The following is a 20,440-nucleotide window of genomic DNA, read 5'->3' on the forward strand; positions in this document are numbered from 1 at the left end:
CTGTAGCTGCAACAGGAAGTCAGCCAACTAACTCTTCGAGTCACTTCTTCTGTGTGCGGCTCGGTGACAATTTTTTCTGAGCAGGCCACCACAGGCACAGTCCTCTCTTTGCTAGTCCATGGATCAGCAGGTGCAGCCCAGTCTTTGGTGCAGCCTCTCTTTGCAGGGTCTAGGGAAAAGCAGGGCAGTCCTTCTTCGGTCCTGTTGGCAGTGCAGATGTGATCTGAGTTTCTGGGTGCCAACCTTACCACTTGTATGCCCAGAACTTGCCCTCGAGGTGTGATGGCTAATAGCCAATGGGCTATCAGGTCCCCTCCTGGCTGATGAGAACCTCCTATCAAGTCCAGCTGTCCCAGAATGCAACATTCTGCCCATTCCCAAGATGGTAGAACCCTTTTCTTCGTATGTGGAGCTCGGTAGCACACCCTAGAGGTGCAGCTACCTAAGGGCTACACTCCCATGGAAAAACTGATTTGGCAACTGTTTTCTGTCTCTGTTCCAAAGCTAAACTGTCTGCCAGAACAGAACAGCAACCGCTCTTGTGTTTGTGCACCATTTGCCCTCGAAAGGCTGCTTTGAAGCTCACCTTTAGGGCTCAAACCCCACTTGGACTTCCTGCCAGGGTGAGGTAACACCTCTGTGAGGAAATGGGGTTTATTATATGGTGCTGTTGTGCAACCTCACCGTGAAATAAACTTACCAACTCCTATAGGACCCTTGAGTTTTGTCTGCCAAATCCTCAGCTAACTCCTGGGTAGCTGTGGCGCTGAGCAGCAAGGCTTACCAAGAGGAAAACGTGTTAAGCATCTAAACAGGAACAAAACAATTGAAGAAGAAATCGACACAGTAGTCAAAAAATCCGACACTAATTTATAAAAATAGGTAGTATTTTCATAGAATTTAGACACTACAACGAAAAAGATCCACTGGAGGTTTCCGGAGACATAGGTTCTACAAGAAATAACAAATCAGTGCAATTTCACTCAACCGAGAACAAGTGTTGGCAAAGTTTTTAATGGTATCTATGTGGATGATTGTCGCACACTCTCCTTAACTTTAAACTCTTTTTAGACGGTATGTGTGCTGCTCTGCATTAATACCTGCTAAGTATTGAACAACTATGAATTATGGCCTAACACCACATGGGCTATTAGGGCTGCAGTGCGCACTACTTAAAATGAAAAAATTCAGAACAATTCTAAGGTATTCAAAACATTTGACCAATGTTATACCATGTCATAACATTTATTTTTAAATCATCTTCAAATCATGAACATAAACATATTATGATTTTAAATTTCAAGCTTCAAACATATACATCAATATTTACAAATTTGTCAGAACCACCACCCAATGCATTTCGGGACATCTTTGTCCCTTCGTCAGGGGTTCCAGTAGTCAACTGTAAAAGTAACAAGGAAACAATATGAAACGATGCCTACTCGCAAAAAATGATATCAATCATCACAATACATCAGCATTAAATGTATACTGCAACGTTCACATGGATGTTATTCTGCTCACACTACATATGTTTCCACTAGTATAATCTAAAACACAACATGTATAATCAACGACGTGAAAGAACTCATGCTTAAACAGTGCCCAGCCACCAAAAGTGCCAACGTCAGAAAAACATACCTCGCAAATATTTGAAGACTTATTTCTGAAATGAAAGTATCCAAAACATCACTTCAACCAATCACGGAAAAAATGATAAAAAATGAATGAATGAATCACCAATGTTATACTGATAGACTGCTCACCTTTTTAAACCAGTACTACCACTTAGTCCAAACAGCCAATCTCGTGGTCAGATGCTGACTCTACAAAAATGCAATGACTGAAATCAGTAACACAATCCTCAAGCTAACAGTTCGTGATGGCTGTAGTCGCCGCCAGTTGCTTACCTCTATTATAACAGTAAATCCCAACAAGAGTCCGTATATTTAATCCTCGGTACCTACAAAAAACGTAAAGGTAACATAAATACCTTTATGATATTAACCGCTCGTTGCCTTTACCAAAATAAAACCCTCCTCGCATACCTCTTACATGCGCCGAGTGCCTTTCAAACTCATCCGCCTGGCTGTCTGATGCACTTCCGTGTCATCGTTAACAGCTTATAACGATCCCTTCCGGTCCGACTCCCATCCTAAACATTGACGACAGACTATACCTGACTACAACAGAAGAGTTGTAGAACTACAAAAAGTCCACTCGAGCCCGCGATTGTAATATCACTAAAAGTGCCTTTATATACATCAATCATTATTTCAAAACCTAAGCAATTCATGTTTATTCTTGCTTAGGTGTAAATAGCAGGCAGGGATTCATTTAGTTTATTTTATTTCACTTCATTTCACTAATTCATCCTTTTTAAACTATTCATTTTCTTCATGTCACTCTTGCTGTCTTGTCACGTCTTTTTGGTATATTCACACATTGGGTCTCGTATTGTTTGATAAAGTTTTTGTTGATTTTAAACACACTAGTGGTCGGCGAGTATTTCGCTTTTGTCATCAGTGATGACTGTCCGTTTAAAACGCGGTGGTTTTGAAATAATGATTGATGTATATAAAGGCACTTTTAGTGATATTACAATCGCGGGCTCGAGTGGACTTTTTGTAGTTCTACAACTCTTCTGTTGTAGTCAGGTATAGTCTGTCGTCAATGTTTAGGATGGGAGTCGGACCGGAAGGGATCGTTATAAGCTGTTAACGATGACACGGAAGTGCATCAGACAGCCAGGCGGATGAGTTTGAAAGGCACTCGGCGCATGTAAGAGGTATGCGAGGAGGGTTTTATTTTGGTAAAGGCAACGAGCGGTTAATATCATAAAGGTATTTATGTTACCTTTACGTTTTTTGTAGGTACCGAGGATTAAATATACGGACTCTTGTTGGGATTTACTGTTATAATAGAGGTAAGCAACTGGCGGCGACTACAGGCATCACGAACTGTTAGCTTGAGGATTGTGTTACTGATTTCAGTCATTGCATTTTTGTAGAGTCAGCATCTGACCACGAGATTGGCTGTTTGGACTAAGTGGTAGTACTGGTTTAAAAAGGTGAGCAGTCTATCAGTATAACATTGGTGATTCATTCATTCATTTTTTATCATTTTTTCCGTGATTGGTTGAAGTGATGTTTTGGATACTTTCATTTCAGAAATAAGTCTTCAAATATTTGCGAGGTATGTTTTTCTGACGTTGGCACTTTTGGTGGCTGGGCACTGTTTAAGCATGAGTTCTTTCACGTCGTTGATTATACATGTTGTGTTTTAGATTATACTAGTGGAAACATATGTAGTGTGAGCAGAATAACATCCATGTGAACGTTGCAGTATACATTTAATGCTGATGTATTGTGATGATTGATATCATTTTTTGCGAGTAGGCATCGTTTCATATTGTTTCCTTGTTACTTTTACAGTTGACGACTGGAACCCCTGACGAAGGGACAAAGATGTCCCGAAATGCATTGGGTGGTGGTTCTGACAAATTTGTAAATATTGATGTATATGTTTGAAGCTTGAAATTTAAAATCATAATATGTTTATGTTCATGATTTGAAGATGATTTAAAAATAAATGTTATGACATGGTATAACATTGGTCAAATGTTTTGAATACCTTAGAATTGTTCTGAATTTTTTCATTTTAAGTAGTGCGCACTGCAGCCCTAATAGCCCATGTGGTGTTAGGCCATAATTCAAAGTTTTTAATGGGACAATTAGAAACTTTTTAAAAGAAAACTTAGGTAAGTGTCAATGAGGCTGGTTGGAAGTACCTTGGAGCGACCAACTCCAGCAAAGAGCTAGTCAGATGGATCAGTAAGGTCCTCAAGAACAGTTACTTTCACAAGGGGAGCAGCCATCCAACAGTTCCAGGCACTTTATCTGTGTTGCAATGAATTCTGATGGAGTGGTCCAGATGCAAGGGATGAAAAATGCTGAAGATGCTCCAAGGATGCTGTGGGTGCGGTGGAGTCGAAAGGGTCTTCCTGTAGGGATTCCTCAGTCTCCAAAGATTGTGAAGGGGTCTTGTTTGCAGGATTGACGTCCCACAAACTCCTCTATAGTCTAGCCGAAATCCATTTGCTACTGGACTACCAGTTGTCAGTTGTTGTGGTCACAGGCCAACAATTCCTGGGTCGATAACTCACCTTCTGAGGGCCCCAGCAACTCTCCAAAATCCCCCCCAAATTTATCAAACTGGGGTGCAACTCTGAGCATCAGATCTTGGTCCTCAGTGGTGCACAGTGGCAGTGTTAGCAGCATGAAGACTTTAGGATAACAACTTGCCCCAGCAGGCTTCTTCAGAAGTTGTGTCCCTATGCTGTGAACAGGAGGCCAGTCAGTTAGCCCTTGGAGTTCTCTTGACTTGGCGCAGGACACAGCAAGCAAAGTCTCTCTCTTTGCTAGCCAGCAGGTGCAGTCCTTTTCAGCGCAGCCTGTCTCTGCTTGTTACTCGGTGTAGCAGGGTGGTCCCTGTACCATGTCAGTAGAGATCCGAAGTCTGGGTGCCAGGTGTGCCCTCATTGTGCTTGGAAAGTGCCTGTCAGGACAGGATGCAGTTGGTAGAAAATGGGCTACCAGGTTCCCTCCTAGTGATCACTTCCTGTGGAGTGGGGCATCTGGGTGCACCATTCTGCCCACTACCAAGATACTGAGACCCCCCTCTCCTGGAATATAGATCTCTCTAGCCAACCCCCAGTGTGTGGCTACCTCAGGGCTACATGCTCTTGGGGAAAATGATTTGGCAACTGGTTTCCCCTCTCTGCTCCCCATTCCAGCCCGTTTAACTCCACAATGGGGCAGCCCTCCCCGCTGGCATCCCACATCTGCTCTTCACAGGCGGCCTCACCTTTGAAGCCTGCCTTTTGGGGCTAACATCTGAGTGGTTTCCTGCAGGAGGGATGTGGCACCTCCCTGGCCTGCATCCCTTATTGTTCTCTTTCCTGAGAGTCGTTAGCACATCTCTCCATCACAGGAGAAAGTTGTCTCATGGAGTAGGCTCCATGTGTGCCAGAGAAGGCTCAAAAGTTTTAAAGGCAACAAAGTGACAGCTTTGCAAAAGCTACACACTGCAACAAGTTACATTAATTTCACCTGGAGATACAAGTTGGGCTTAATGTAACGAGTTGTTTGATAGCTTAGAGTGTCACCTTTGGTTGTACCGCTCCAGAGAGAGAACAGATGAGGAGTCAGTGTTTAACACTGCACTCGCTAATAGGGTGACCAAGTCTTTCCACAGTAAAACTGTAGTTTTGCATGTTTTACTATCAGGACATGTAAAGTACATGTCCTGCATGTGCCATATGTTGCATCCTGCCTTTACGGATCAGTAGGCTTGCTAGAGTGGTGACTTAAACACACGTCATGGGGAAGTGGTGGCTTTGCCACCTCTTGCAATGGCAAAGACAGGCTACCTTTGCACTACGGCTCTACCAGTAGCGCAGTTGTTTTACTTGGGCGACTTTCAGTGTGGCACAATCAGTGCTGCAAGCCCTGGGATACCCCTGTAACTTACATGCCCTGGGCAGCAAGTTACCATTTACTCTGGTCTTACAGGTAAGTGAGCCATTTCCAATTGAGTATTGCGACTTTGACATAAACCTTTGGGGTCAGGGCACCGGCACTGAGGTTGGTTAGTAGGCATTAGTGCACTCTCAGAGTAAAGGAAACAAGCAGCTGATCCCTATCATAGCCATACTTGTCTGAGGGGGGTCAGACAAGAGTTCTGGCCCCTGGCCCCGTCCTGGCACGGACGGGCGCAGACAGGCTTGCCTTTGGCACGCCTTCAGCGCATCGCCGGCGCGCCCGCTGCGCGTCCTTTGCATGGAGGCGTCATCGGCTTGATTTAACGCTGATATTACGTGCAAGAATGCGCATCAGCACGAACAACTAGAGCGCTAATTCCAATTCCCCCACCACAGAACGCACAATCCTGAGCCTTTCAACCGGCACAGAGTGCCCCCAACAAAGTAAAATGTAAAAAGAAAGTATTTCACCCCCACAGAATCAAAAGCAGGTAAGAAGTATTTTCCCACAATTATTTTTAAAAACAGTTGCAAATTTAAAAGCTGACTCTCGCTTCTGACTGGGACGTCAACCCTGCAAACAGGACCCCCTCACAATCTTCGGAGACTGAGGCATCTCTACAGGAAGACCCCATCGACCGCGCCGCACCCACATCATCCTTAGAGCATCTTCAGCATTTTTCATCCCTTGCATCTGGACCACTCCACAGGAATCCATTGCAACGCGGATACAGTGCCTTGAACTGTTGGATGACTGCTCCCCTTGTGAAAGTAACTGTTCTTGAGGACCATGCTGATCCACCTGACTAGCTCCCTGCTGGAGTTGGTCCACGGAGGATCTTTATCCCTAGATATACAAATTTGGATATCAGATAATATTTCTAAAACTGCTGATCATATGTACACCAAACTACCAAAAGGCGCTTCTCTTAACCAAGATCTACCTTTCTGCCAAATTTGGTGTAATTCCGTTAGCGGTTCAGGCTGTAGTCGTGTTTCAAAACTCCTATGGGAATTAACATGGGGAAAAAATGTTTTGGGGATAGCCCCACCCCCAGTCGAGAAATTTTTACAATTATAACATCTCTTCTTACTCCCCCGAGCTTCCCTATTGATGGTGATAATGCTTTAAAGCTTTGTGAGCAGTTAGCAATTTTTCTTTTCCATTAAAGTGCACAACATCTATTCTAGTTTTCACCAAAGGATCCTAGATGCAAATATTGTACTGCCTCCACAACAGGCTATGTTGGAAGAATTCCCTCTACTTTCCCTGTCTGTACTGCAGGATCGTTTGAAGCAGTTGAAATCAGGTTCTCCTGCAGATCCTGCTCCACCGTCCACTCTGAATTTGGTTTCAGAGATAATTTGCCCAGTTATGCTAGATCTAATAAATGCCTCTCTTTTAACAGGCCAGGTGTCCTGCTATTGGAAACAGGCTACAGTCAGGGCAATTTAGATCCGGAGGACTGGGCCAACTATCGCCCCATTTCTTTACTGCCAGGAATTAGTAAACTAACTAAAAAATATGTGAATTCCTTATTGGGAGCTCATCTTGAGGAAAATGACTATCTCCACCCGACTCAGACCGGATTCAGGCGTCATCAGGGCACGGAGACAGCCCTCCTTGCCGTGGTTGAAGAATCCAGAAGGATCTTGTATGACGGGGGCTGCGCTGCTATTATTTTATTACATCTCAGGGAAGCCTTCAACACCGTGAATCATCATATCTTGATCCTTGAAGTGGCTACAGTCCTTTTTGACAGATAGATCTTTTGCCGTCTTTGATGAAGGAGCCCTTTCGCAGCAAAGACCTTTGCAGTATGGAGTTCCCCAGGGGTCGTCACTGAGCCCTACCATGTTTAAAATCTATATGAGGCCTTTAGCGGGGGTGGTACTCCCCTGGGGAATCCATATTGTGACCTATGTTGATGACACCCAATTGGTGGTGTCTTTTAGTCAGCAAGATAAATCTGAGCCTGGTTTAGCTGCCTGCCTCGTTAGGGTATCTGAATGGATGGACCTGTCCTTTCTTGAGTTAAAGAGGGCCAAGACAGAAATCATGATTCTGGGCCATGCATCCACCAACAATTTAGATCTCATGTGGCCCAGTTGTCTTGGTTCTCCGCCGGCCCCAAAGAAACAAATTAAGAGTTTGGGTGTCTGGTTGGATTGCAACTTGAACCTCTCTGCGCAAGCATGTAAAGTGGCGGGGACCTGTTATGATCTTCTTAGGTGGATACGTAAGTTCCTTCCTTTGCTCCTATTTGATGCTAGGCGGTTGTTAGTTCAGGCCCTCATTTTGTCTCGGCTGGACTATGCGAACGCAGTCTATTTTGGTGCGCCACAGGGAACTATTAAGAGATTACAGATTGCTCAGAATTGCGCGGCCCGTCTGTTGTTGAACATCCCGAAACATAATTCTGTTAAGTTGGCACTAGGTCGGCTGCACTGGCTACCTGTTCAAGAAAGAATCAGGTTTAAGGCAATGTGCATTGTCCAAAGTCCATCTCTGGTAATGGTCCCCCCTTGATTCAGCCAATGGTACAACCATATTGCACCAAGAGGACCTTAAGATCGAGTAATAAGCTACTGCTTGCAGTTCCTAGGATCAAACGTGCTAAGGCTGGAGGCCGGCTGTTTTCTTATAATGCAGCCAATTTATGGAACCAGCTCCCAGATTTCATCCACCTTGAATCAGGCCATCTTAGATTCAGAAAGCAGTTGAAGACCTTCCTCTTTCCGTGATCAGTGGTGATTGAATGTTGTCACCGGTAGCTGGGGGATGCCCGTGGGTAGCCATGCACTATACAAGTGCGAATATCATTCATTCACTCATTCATTCATGAAGTCCTCTCTAGTCTAGCCGAAATTCATTCACTACTGGACTACCAGTCGTCCGTTGTTTTGGTCGCAGGCCAACACTTCCTGGGTCGATAACATCTTCTGAGGGGCCCAGCTACTCTCCAACATCCCCCCCAAGTTAAGCAAACTGGGGTGCAACTCTGTGCATCAGATCTTGGTCCTCAGTGCTGCACGGTGGTGGTGGTGGGAGCAGCTTGAAGACTTTAGGATAAAAACTTTCCCTAGCAGGCTTCTTCAGATATTGTGTCCCTATGCTGCGAACAGTAGGACAGTCAATTAGCCCTTGGAGGTCTCATGGCTTGGCGCAGGACCCAGCAGGCACAGTCCCCATGCTGTAATCTAATTGGCCGCCAACACTTCAACCAGGAAGTGTTAGCAGTCATCTTGGTTCACGGTTTCAGCGGAGTCCAAAAAAAGATGTAAACAATATAGAAAAGGTGGCACGGTATGCGTACCCTGACCCCCTAGATCTGGTGGTGGGATCCAAGAGGGACCCCGCTGGGGTTTTAAAACCTTTTTTTTTTTCAATTTTGCAGCGAGATCGCAAGTGGATCTGCAGCAAAATGGATAATAAAAAAAACAAGCGCGGTCTCACGTGCTCGTTTTGAAATGAGCCACTGGGTGGGCCAGGTCCCGGGGGCATTAAACAAAAAAAAAAAAGATAGAAAGAGAGTGGCACCAGGGCCCCCTCCTAGGGGTTCTTAGAACCCTGGGGACCACCACCTCCCCGGGGCTTTCTTTATGTAATTGAGGGGGGGCGTATGGACCCCCCTCCTGGGTTTCCTCTGAAACTGGGAACTACCACAACTCCAGGGCTTTCATTTTAATTATGGAGGGGGGCCGCACGGATGCCCCTCATGGCTTATTACAAGCACTGGGGACCACTACCTCCCCGGAGCATAATATAAAAGGAATGGAGGGCCGCATGGAGCCCCACCCACACCCAGGGACCACTACCACCTCCCCATGGCCACATAACTTAAAAAACTGAGGGGGCACATGTTCTCCCTCCCATTCAGATATGCCCCTGGGTACCAACACACCCCCGGAGGAGGAGGTCCTGTGGTCCCCCTCCTGGAGCAAACAATGGCCCTGGGGACCACCACCCCCAAGGGCCGGCATCTTCTACCTACCGGGGTGACCACCCATGGGACATAGCTGTTTGTTACAACTTGGCAGAAGCTTTGTTGGCTCCTACATAGACAGAGCAAACACAAACTCTGCTCTCAGCAAGCGAGAGCTGTGAAACCGTTCACGCTTACTAAAAGCGTCTGTTTGACAGCGGGCAGGGAAACAGACGGAAGGATTGCTCTCACAGACAGCGATCTTGATGTTTAGCAGCTCCCTGTCAGTGAGAGCAAAGCTGGCACCCGCAGGAGGCGAGGAACCGGCTGGGACCGCAGGGGCATTCAGGTGCCCCCCGTAGTCTTTAGATAAGAAATCAGAAAGAGGCAAAATAAAGGTCAGAAACGAGCAGAAAGAGGCAGAATAAAGGTAAAAAATGAGCAGGAAGAGGCAGAATGAGGTTAGCAACGAGCAGAAAGAGTCAAAATAAAGATCAGAAATGAGCATGAGGCAAAATAAAGTTCAGAATTAAGCAGAAAGAAAAAACAGACAACAAGCAAAAAACAAGCAGAACCCACTCAGGCATTCATGCACCCACTCACAGAACACCTCAGACACTCTCACAGCCACTCACAGACTCATGCACCCACTTACAGAATCACTCATACTCTTTCTCATCCACTCATAGACCTCTCAGAGACTCGCACACGCACTCATGCACTCACTCGCACACTCAGTGTCAAAGGTTAGTAGTTACAGTTAGGAAATACAATTTAACAAAACATTACAAATTCACTTAACAAAAACAAGGATTACAGGGATGTTATTGTTAGGAAATAGAATTTTTTTAAAACAGTAGAAACTCACTGAAAAAAACAAGTTGTAGGGATGTTATAGTTCAGAAATAGACTAAACAAAACCCTAGAAGTTCACTGAAAAAAACAGAAAGGTAAAAGAGACATTATAGTTAAGCTCAGTTTTCACTTGCACAAAACCAATGAAATTCAGCAGTTATAGTTACCTGAGCTAACTATAACTTAGGCCCCCACAATGTACTGCTTATGACCTCACATAGTACATCACTCATGACATGGTCAGTGACATCCCTGATCACATCTCAAATGCATTAATAGTGACATCATCTACAGAACCAGTCACACCCCTATACAACCTCTTATACGCCCACTCACACACCCACACAACCACTCACATAGCCATTCACAAACCAATACAAGTACCTACACAACCACTCACTTATCCATAGAGCCCCTCACATACCCACTCATAGAGCCTGATTATACAACTAGTGCCTCGCACATACAACCACCCCTCCAACTACTGACACTCAGTTATTCACCTAAGCAGCCACTCACATACCTACTCACTCACCCATACAGCCCCTCAATAGAGCCACTCACTCACCTATACAATCATTCACACACTCACTCACAAATCCACTTACATACCCATTCACACATCCATACAACCACTCACTCACCCATACAGCCAATCCCACTCACTCTTCCATATAGTCACTCCCACACCAATTTAACTAACCAAACACTCACTCAAACAGCCACTTACGCACCCTTACGGACACTTACACATCAAGTCATCCACTCATTCAGCCATTCAGGCACCCACTCACCTATACAGTCACTGACACACCCACTCACCCACCTATCAAGCCACTCACTCACCCACCAATACAGCCACAGACACACCCACTTACTCACCAATACAGGCACTCACACACCCACTAAGTCACCCACACAGCTAATCACACACCCACTTATACACCAATACAGCCACTCACATACACACTCAGACAAATGTACAGCCACTCAGACACCCACTCACACATGGATAAATAGTCACACGCGACTCACAAACTATATTAAAAAAAGAAATCACTCATTAATAGTACACAAAGTATACTGATTTAACTTTTGTGGATTTACCTTTTGTGGTATTAACTGAAAACACTCAAATCACTGGATGATGTCATGAGTGATGTCACTGACCATGTCATGAGTGATGTCACTGACCATGTCATGAGTGATGTAATATGTGAGGTCATAAGCAGTGCAGTTAGCTCAGGTAACTATAATGGCTGAATTTCACAGATTTTGCACAAGTGAAATCTGAGCCTAACTAGAACGTCCCTGCAACCTTTGGTTTTTCCAGTGGAAATATATATATACATACTGACGAAGGCGTACCGCCGAAACGCGTCTTAAACTTTTCATTTGTGTGCAATAAATCCGACTTGGATTTGACCCCCCGTGAGTGCAGTCTCCTTTTTCGCTATAATTATATATATATATATATATATATATATATATATATATATATATATATATATATATATATATATATATATATATATATATAAAAAATTTGATGAAAGAACCATAGGTTTCAGGGATGTTATAGTTGGTTGGACATTTCACTCATACAAAACCATAGAAATTCCACCGTTATAGTTAGTTGAGTTAACTATAACTTGCGCCCCCGCAATGCATTGCTGATGACGTCACATATTACATCCTTCATGATATGGTCAGTGACATCTCTGTTGACATCTCAAATGACATCACTGATGACATCATCCAGTGACTGTGTGTTTCTGCAAAGTTTAAATATGATATATATATATATATATATATATTGGCCAAGTTGTATTGAAGAAGGAGAGGGTGTATAAGTGTCTGGATGGAGGATTTAGTGGGTGTGTGACTGTATAAGTGAGTGATTAAATATGTCTTACTGCATGCATGGGTTAGTGACTAAACTGTGTGAATGTCTGTATCAGTCTTTCTACTGCTGTGTAAGCTGCTGCATTGGTTGGTGAGTAGCCACATGATTGTCTATATGGGTTATTGATTGGTTGCGTGAGTATTTGTATGGTGTGGGTGTGTGTCTGTGTGTGTGGGGGGGGTGACTCTGTGCATAGACGTGTGAGTGCTTCATTCACTGGATGTATGGGTTCAAGAGCGCATGTGAAAACAGCTGTATGGGTGGGTGAGTGTCTGTATGGGTGTATTGATGAGTGAATGGATATCTCAGTGCTACATGTCCAAGAAACTACATATGTAAAACACAGTGCATGTGTGAGTTGGAGTATATAAATGACTATATGTGAGAGTCGGTGATTGTGAGAGTGGCTGTATGGATCAGTGTGTACTTGTATCAGTGATTGTATAAGAGAGTAAGTATATGTTAGTATCTGTATGAATAAGTGAGGTTGTGTGTGTGTGTATATAACTGTATAGGTGAGTAAATAGAAGTGTGATTGATTCTTTGCATGACTGCTAGATGTGTGTGTAACTCTGGATGAGTAGCGGTGTGTGAGTGTTTGTATAGGTGTTGAGTGCCTATAATAGTGTTGTATTGCTGAGTCACTGCATGTATGAGTGACTGAATGGGTGAATGAGTGGATGTGTGCGTAGACCTATGAATCAGTGAGTGCGTATGAAGCAACTGGCATTGCTGTCTCTATTGTTTTGAAAATGGTAGTCTGTATTTTAGAGTGGGTGTATCAAAGGTTTTATTGAGGTAAGAGGAGGTGCATCAGATTTCCACGGGGATGATGTCATCAGTGATATCACGGACCATGTCATGAATGATGTAATGTGACGTCATCAGCAGTGCATAACTATGCCTACAAAGGTAGGACATGTGAAGAAAGAGGAAGAAAAGTGCAGAAAGAAGCAAGACAAATGCTGAAAGAGTCAACAGAAGTCCAGAAAGACAAACAAAAGTGCAGGAAGAAAGAGGATATGTGCAGAAAAAACCAACAGAGGAGCAGAAAGTCCTCCTGTGCCCCCAACTTTTTACTGACGGGTACTGACTATGCTAAAAGACACTTAGAATACAGTGAAAACACCTACTTACACTAGGGAACACTATGCGTTGGGGTACCCCTGTGATTAGCATGACCTCCTCTGTATTTGCCATGAGTTAGTGCATAGGTCATTGCATGAGTATATGGATGATTAGAGTACTGCTAGGAGCGTGCATGGTGAATGTATAAGTGCTTGGGTTTTGGCGGACTGATTGCATAACACACATGTCACATCAGGCCCTGCCCCCTCCCTTCACCCCTGTGCAAACGCGCCCCCCTGGCGGGTTCTAAATTGGGGGATTCTTGAATCCTGAGGGTCCCTGGGGGCCAACTAGCCCACCAGGTACCTCCAGTAAGCACCACAGAGCTTCGTTGCAGAGAGGTGGTCTGGAGCCACGTCCCTTTTTACACATCTCTGGCACTTACTGGACGTACCTGGTGGGATAGTTGGCCCCCAAGGACTCTCAGGATTCAAGGTGACTTAATCCCCCAACTTAAAACGCGCCACATGGCACGTTTGCACACGTGTCACAGGTCACGCCCCTCCGTGCACCACTGTGCAAATGCACCCCTTGGTGAGTTGTAAATTGGGGGATTAAGCCCCCTTGAGTCCTGACGGTTCATGGGGGGGCAACTAGCCCACCAGCAACCTCCAGTAAGCGCCCCAGAGCTGCGTTGCAGAGTGGTGTAAAAAGGGGGCATGGCCTTGGACCACCTCTCTGCAACGCAGCTCCCTGGCGCTTTCTGGAGGAACCTGGTGGGCTAGTTGATCCCCAGGGACCCTCAGGATTCAAGGGGACGTAACCCCCAATTTACAATGTGCCAGGGGGTGCCTTTGCACACTTGCTATGTCAGGCTGCGCCCCCTCCCTGCACCACTATGCAAACGTGCCGCAATTTAAAATATAAACATTCTTTTTTGGGCCATGTGGTCTGAGCAGGCCTAGGGGGTAAGGGTGTTTCTACCCTGCCCCCTTCTCTTGTTTTATACCTTTGTTTCTCTGTTTTCTAGCGACTCGCTTCTACCGAGCCACAAGATGGCTGCCAACACTTCCTGGTTTGGAGTGTTGGCCGCCAATCACAGTGAAGCTCGTGCACGGGACTTAGGCTCCGCCCAGATATCGAAACTTTATTTTTCTAATTTCTCAGCAACTACTGAATGGATTTACACCATTTAATAAACAGGTCGCTTTCTGACCCAAGCACTACCTTTCTGCCAAATATGGGGTAATTCCGGTCAGTAGTTTCGGCTATAGCCTTGCACAAAGTTTCCTATGGGAAATTAATTATTTGACTCTTATTTTTTTAATTTCTCAAAAACTACTGAACTGATTTACACCATTTAAAAAAAGTTTGCTTTCTGAACCAAGCTCCACTTTTCTGCTAAATTTGGGGTATTTCTGTTCAGCAGTTCGGGCTGTAGCTCGTCGCAAAATTTCCTATGGAAACTAACATGGGGAAAAAGTGTTTGGGATCCCCTTTTTTCTCAACCCCCACTTGACGAATCACACCCAAACTTTCAGGATAGGAGCTGACCTGGATAGACTTTTTATTTGAAGAATTTCGCAAAGATTTGTCAAACAACGCCAAAGTTATTAGAAAATCAAAAAATGCTTGTATATAAATAAAATCAAGGCAATGGTGCACCACACTGGTGCCAACCGCTCACCCCTGAAAATCAGTAATATCAAGGCCAGCACAAATGACATCAGTAGTATCAAGCCCAGCACAGATGACATATTTGTTTGGATCGTCGCTATCCTGAATAGTCAGAGTCAAGAGGTCCTAAGTACTTCAAGGACTACCAGCAAGATCTCACTGGTCATGGCCCAGGGGCGGGCACATATCGGCCTACTAAATACACAGCACCGACTGACCTCCATGTTGGGCTAGCTGAAGAGAACATTTGTTTTCAAAATGCTGCAATCCTCTTTGTCTCCATTAAGGGGAGGTGGGGTAGAGGAAAGAGTGAAGCAGGTGGTGGGTCGTAAGGAATTATTTTGGGTTCATCTTGCTGGTGGAAGCCTGGAACAGCAGACTCTCTGGAGTAGGATGCTTTGTAAGGAAATCATGGTCAACAGGAACCGGTCTATGGCGTCCTATCACCTGCCTACTAAAGTGCAGGCAAGAACAAAACTTGGACCAAGGGCCTATTAAGATGTCAGTAAGAGCTTCATTGAACGGATGCAAGGGATCAGATGAGAAGGGTCTGGGTTTCTCTTGACTTGAACTAACGCACAAGTTACTACTTGTGTAACGATATATCTGAAAGAGACATTTGTTAGTGATAGATTCATTGCGATCGACCCCCCAATCCGAATGCCTCTTAGGGAGGATCTGCTGTCGCAGCAGCAGAGGACGGTCCCCCACCCGAACCTGTCCAGCCTCAATCTCCATGTGTGGAGATTGAGCAACGACAGTGCACAGCAAAGGCTGTGCATCCCCTTTCTGCACCTCTTTACGAGGTCCTTCTGTTCCTTCTCTCTTTGGCCCAGCAGGGCTCTGCTCTGGGCACTATCAAAGGTTATCTTTCGGCCATCTCCGCTTTTCTACAGCTTCCACATCAGCCTTCTCTTTTGAAGTCCCCGGTTGTTAATCGTTTCCTCAAAGGCATTACACACACGACCCTTGCTCACTTTGCCACTGGATTCAAGCTAGCCTGGCTGATTAGTTAGAAACCGGTCCCAGGATGCTGGATTCCGGTCCAGGGAAGACATGGCTTGGCAGTTCGGGTTGGACTGTTCCCATAAGGCACAGGGTCAGACTGATTTGCATATGGCCATGTCTGAACTGGGGTGGCGGAGTGAGCTAAAGAATGATGATGGATTAAACCCAGATCAGTTGACTGGGGGAGCGTACTTGCAATGTTCAACACTCCGTCTATTATCCCCTTTGGTTTTGCTTTGTTTGCCCTAAGTTGGCAGGGTATGCCCAGACGTGGGTCCCTTGCTCACTTTGCCACTGGATTCAAGCTAGCCTGGCTGATGACGGCTGATTAGCCAGAAACCGGTCCCAGGAAGCTTGTTTCCGGTCCAGGGAAGACGTGGCTTGGCAGTTCAGGCTGGACTGTTCCCATGAGGCACAAAGTCCGAACTGGGTGGCGGAGTGAGCTAAAGAAGGATGATGGATTAAACCCAGATCAGTTGACTGGGGGCGAGTGCTTGCAATGTTCAACACTCCGTCCATTAGCTCCTTTGGTTTTGCTTTTTTTTCTAAATAAGCCTACAGTTTAAAAAAATAAATAACTGGCTTACATGTAAAATTGTCCTATTTTACCACTGCTGGGTTCTGGTGACTTGTACAAACTACTAGGCCTTCAATCTCCTGGTTTATTATGTCACAAGAATGCCTAAATAGGCAATACTGATTTTGCATATTTCTATTATTTTTTGTTCATACCTTCAAGTTGGTGCTATTACCATAAGCAAGTCTCTATGCACTAGGCCAACTGTGTGCTTACATTTGTTTGAATGCTGGGGATGGGTGTTTAGGAAAGATTCATAGCTTCACATTTTGATTTATTTATATTGTTATTGGTGCACCTTTCATTTGGTGAACAGCACCCTGTGTAACTTGTTATTGACACGATGTTGTGACTGCCTAGTCATATTACTTCACTAAACATGTCTTTCATGCATGCTGTATCTCAGCATAACCAGAAGAAAGGAAAGTGAAGTTGGATACGTTTTGAAGCTAATATCAGAAGAGTTTGCACTGCAAACCTGGTCAATGTCTCCCAGATGTCCGTGAATGTCTTGAGAGAAATCCCGTAGCACTGTCACTGGGCTCTTGAAGAGGACATGGAGACTGAACATCAGACTCATTATACCTTTACAGAAATGGATATCCTCTAAAGGAAGACAAACAAATACAGATTTCTAGTTAGCATTACATAGAATCGGCACAGTACTCTAAACGCGTGCATTTGACTTACAAGCTGCTTTCAGACCAGATTTACACAACGCTCTGACACAGTTGATGCACATGCATTTCCACGACATTTAGAAATAAAAAAAAGATGACTGAAGATAATTCATCATAACATTATGTAAAAAAGATTAATTCTGATCTGTGCTTCACCTTTTGGAGGTTAGAGATGTATGTTATAAACCTAAGTTCTTCTCAGACATGTAAAACCTAAATTTAAATATGCATGGTAAAGTGTTGGTGTTTATGAGCCATGAATGACCAAAATCATGTGTCACAAGGGTGAACATGATCTCAACGCATTTGAAATCCACAGTCATTAATCATTGTAAGGACTCAAAACTGCAATACAATGCAAATCCATGAACACATAAAAGCAAGTCCTGTCACCTACGGTCAGAGGGCTCTGATGATTTAAAGTGTTTATGGACTAAATAGTGTTTTGGTCAAGACCTTTTAGGAAGTGTTTAAGTGGAAAAACAATTTTCCGCATTTATGATGAGGGGGATAGGCTGCTCTCGAGTACATGTATTTAAAATATCAAATCCTGTGGGGGAGCCTCTTAGGAATTCCTGAATTGTTTCAATGATTACCTTTACAAAGTACGTTTGTAATTTACTTACTTGTGTGTCAACAGTTGATCCAAGATTTGATATTAGGTCTTTTTAGGCCACAATAGCCCTAAAACGCCATACTAATTGAGGCATTTAATGATATACTAGGTAAAAAAAGTGGCATTGGCACGACATGCCACCTAACTCTGTAATGGAATTGATTTATTCCAATGACTTTTTAAAGACTTTCAAACATATGAAAAAATGTATGATGCAGAATTAGGGGGTTTCACAAATTTAGATGAGTTAGTTCGGTCTGAGAACAAATGTATGAGATATATTGCCCTACTCCCTCAAAGCACTCCCATATTTCCTTTGTCCTTAGATATGGGCGTAAAAAGGGTTGTGGGCAAATGTAGATTTCACCGGTTACTATTTCACCCGTTACTATTCTGAAGGAGCTTATGGTCTACACCTGAGCTAATTCGCTATGCTTCTGGCCTCCACGATGTTATTGTCTCAAATCAGTTGTCTCAGTAACATCAAGCAGTCATTCATTTCTATTGGCTTGGGTGAAATCTGGGAGAATCCACAGTGGGAGTTTATCCCTTCCAAGGAAACCCTGAAAAACTCTACTGAGCAGATATTTTGGCTGCTGAATCCCACAATGTAGCCAGTTCCTCCTTGGCTGGTGGGTTCCTCGTTGTATAATCGTCCTGTGTTTATGAGAAGTATTGGGACATTATTACAGCACCACTGGATAGAAAGCTGTATTTCCAGTTTAGAGTGTATACTCTCTCAGTAAAATCTTTTACTTTTAAATGGGTTGCATCGGAGTCTATGGTTTGCCCCACGTGTGAGGCTTCTATGGAAACGGTCTCTCATGTCTTCTTTGTATGCCTTGCCTATGTGCGCTCTACATACCTGGCTGTCACCTCTTTGTAGGCACCTGCATACATGTCATCATGTTGCCGCGCTGCGCATATTAAAAACTGATTGTCAACCATTATATGCTGGGACATTGGCTAAATATTTGGGTGCTATGTGGTAGTTTCGGCACAAGGAATCCTGCCTACACTCGAGAGCAGCTGCTTCTTAAAATAAATATTTCACATTTTGTACTTTATTCTTGATACCGATTGAGGGCAGTAGTCTAGATACGGTTGGTGATTTATTATATGATCCTTTGGGGGGTTTAGATTTGTTTTTGGGTGTGATTTTGCAAATAATTAAGTTAATTGGTTTTAACTATTTATTATATTTTATTGCTAAATTGACTTTTTTTTATCAATTATTTCATTGAATGCTTGTTATTGTGGTACAAACCTTTTTTGGCTTGGATAGATGAAAAAAAGTCATTTTGACTTTGAAAAGATTAATTTTGCAGACACAGAATTTAATTTTAAATACTAACTCTTCCAATATTTTAACTGAAGGAAATGAATTAATGCCACTACAGTTTGCTAACATGAATAAGCATTTTTAACATTACTCATTTCTCAAACATGTTCAAAGTAGAGTAGAGTAGCGTTTTGTGAAGGACACATCTAGTTTGAAGTCATGCTGCTTTTAGATCATGGAATCATTCTGATATTTGCTTGGAATTGCTAAAGGTAAAAGGAAGGCTGATCCCGTGACTGCCTGTGTGTTAATAGCATCGGCATGTACCTTCATTGATGTGTGATATTACTTTAGAAAGGGCTGCCAAGGAGGCTATTTGGTCAATAGATTGTCATAGGAATGCCTCTATCTCTAGTCAACATTAACAGTACAATATTTTCTTCTGCTCAGCAAATACATGAAATCGGTGTATTTTAGCGACCCCAGTAGCTTCCGCAAATCAAAAGCACATCAATTCAGACAAACTGATTAACCCCACATTGAAAAGAATCATCATTTTGATTATGTGATGTGAGAAAATTGTGTTAAGTCAACTGCCTCCAGAGCGTGACATAACCCTGAGTTTTTCATTGAAATCATGGAAACCAAGTCGGTGTTACACTTAAAATCTGCACACCCTCATTCTTTTGAGACTTCAGTCAGAGGTGAGGCCTATTGATATATGGCAATAAATGAGCGATCCAGTGTGTAGACAACTTTCATAAATAGCAGTAAGTGGGCAATTTAGTGCGTAGATACTACGGATCTGTGCGTCATGTTTTACTTACAAAATCACTGTATTTGTTTGGTATTCTTTAAGGAAAAGCACAATTGTTTGTTAGGCAAGGAGGTCAAGCGTTCACAAAGTGTGAAATTGATGACTTACAAGCCAGATATCTAGTTTCAACAATTTTTCACACACATTTAATTGCCTACCCCTGTTTGCATAAGTAAAGACTCCCTTAAGTACCACAAACCACGTGCAATAGATAGGTTTCAATCTTGCTGTGAATAAATATTGCTCACCAAGATTGGTTTCCTTGCAAATCTTGACTGTCCATGACAGCATTTGTGTAAACTGAAATAGAAAAAGATAAAATCTGCGCGTAAGCATCTTAAAAGAAACAGTTTTTAGCACAACAACAAAAGCAATTGTATGTTTGCCTGTATAAGACCAAAAAATACAGCCTCCGAAAGGATAGTTGCTGTACGCTCTAGTTAAAAGAAATGTCTGGATTAAACTACAACAGAAGTACCTTCTATC

General features: G+C 43.6%; 1 protein-coding gene across 1 annotated transcript in view; it reads right to left on the reverse strand.

Moving 5' to 3' along the window:
- FANCI (FA complementation group I) overlaps positions 1–20,440 on the reverse strand; it is a 765,095-nt gene that overhangs the window by 225,205 nt on the left and 519,450 nt on the right. The window contains exons 28-29 of the mRNA XM_078683200.1: positions 20,203–20,254; positions 17,038–17,165 (exon numbers count right to left, since the gene is read on the reverse strand). Coding sequence (XP_078539326.1) covers positions 17,038–17,165; positions 20,203–20,254 — 180 coding nt within the window. The remainder of the gene's footprint in view (positions 1–17,037; positions 17,166–20,202; positions 20,255–20,440) is intronic.

Source organism: Lissotriton helveticus, chromosome 3_1 (assembly GCF_964261635.1).
Source record: "Lissotriton helveticus chromosome 3_1, aLisHel1.1, whole genome shotgun sequence".
Classification (NCBI taxonomy): Eukaryota; Metazoa; Chordata; class Amphibia; order Caudata; family Salamandridae; genus Lissotriton; species Lissotriton helveticus.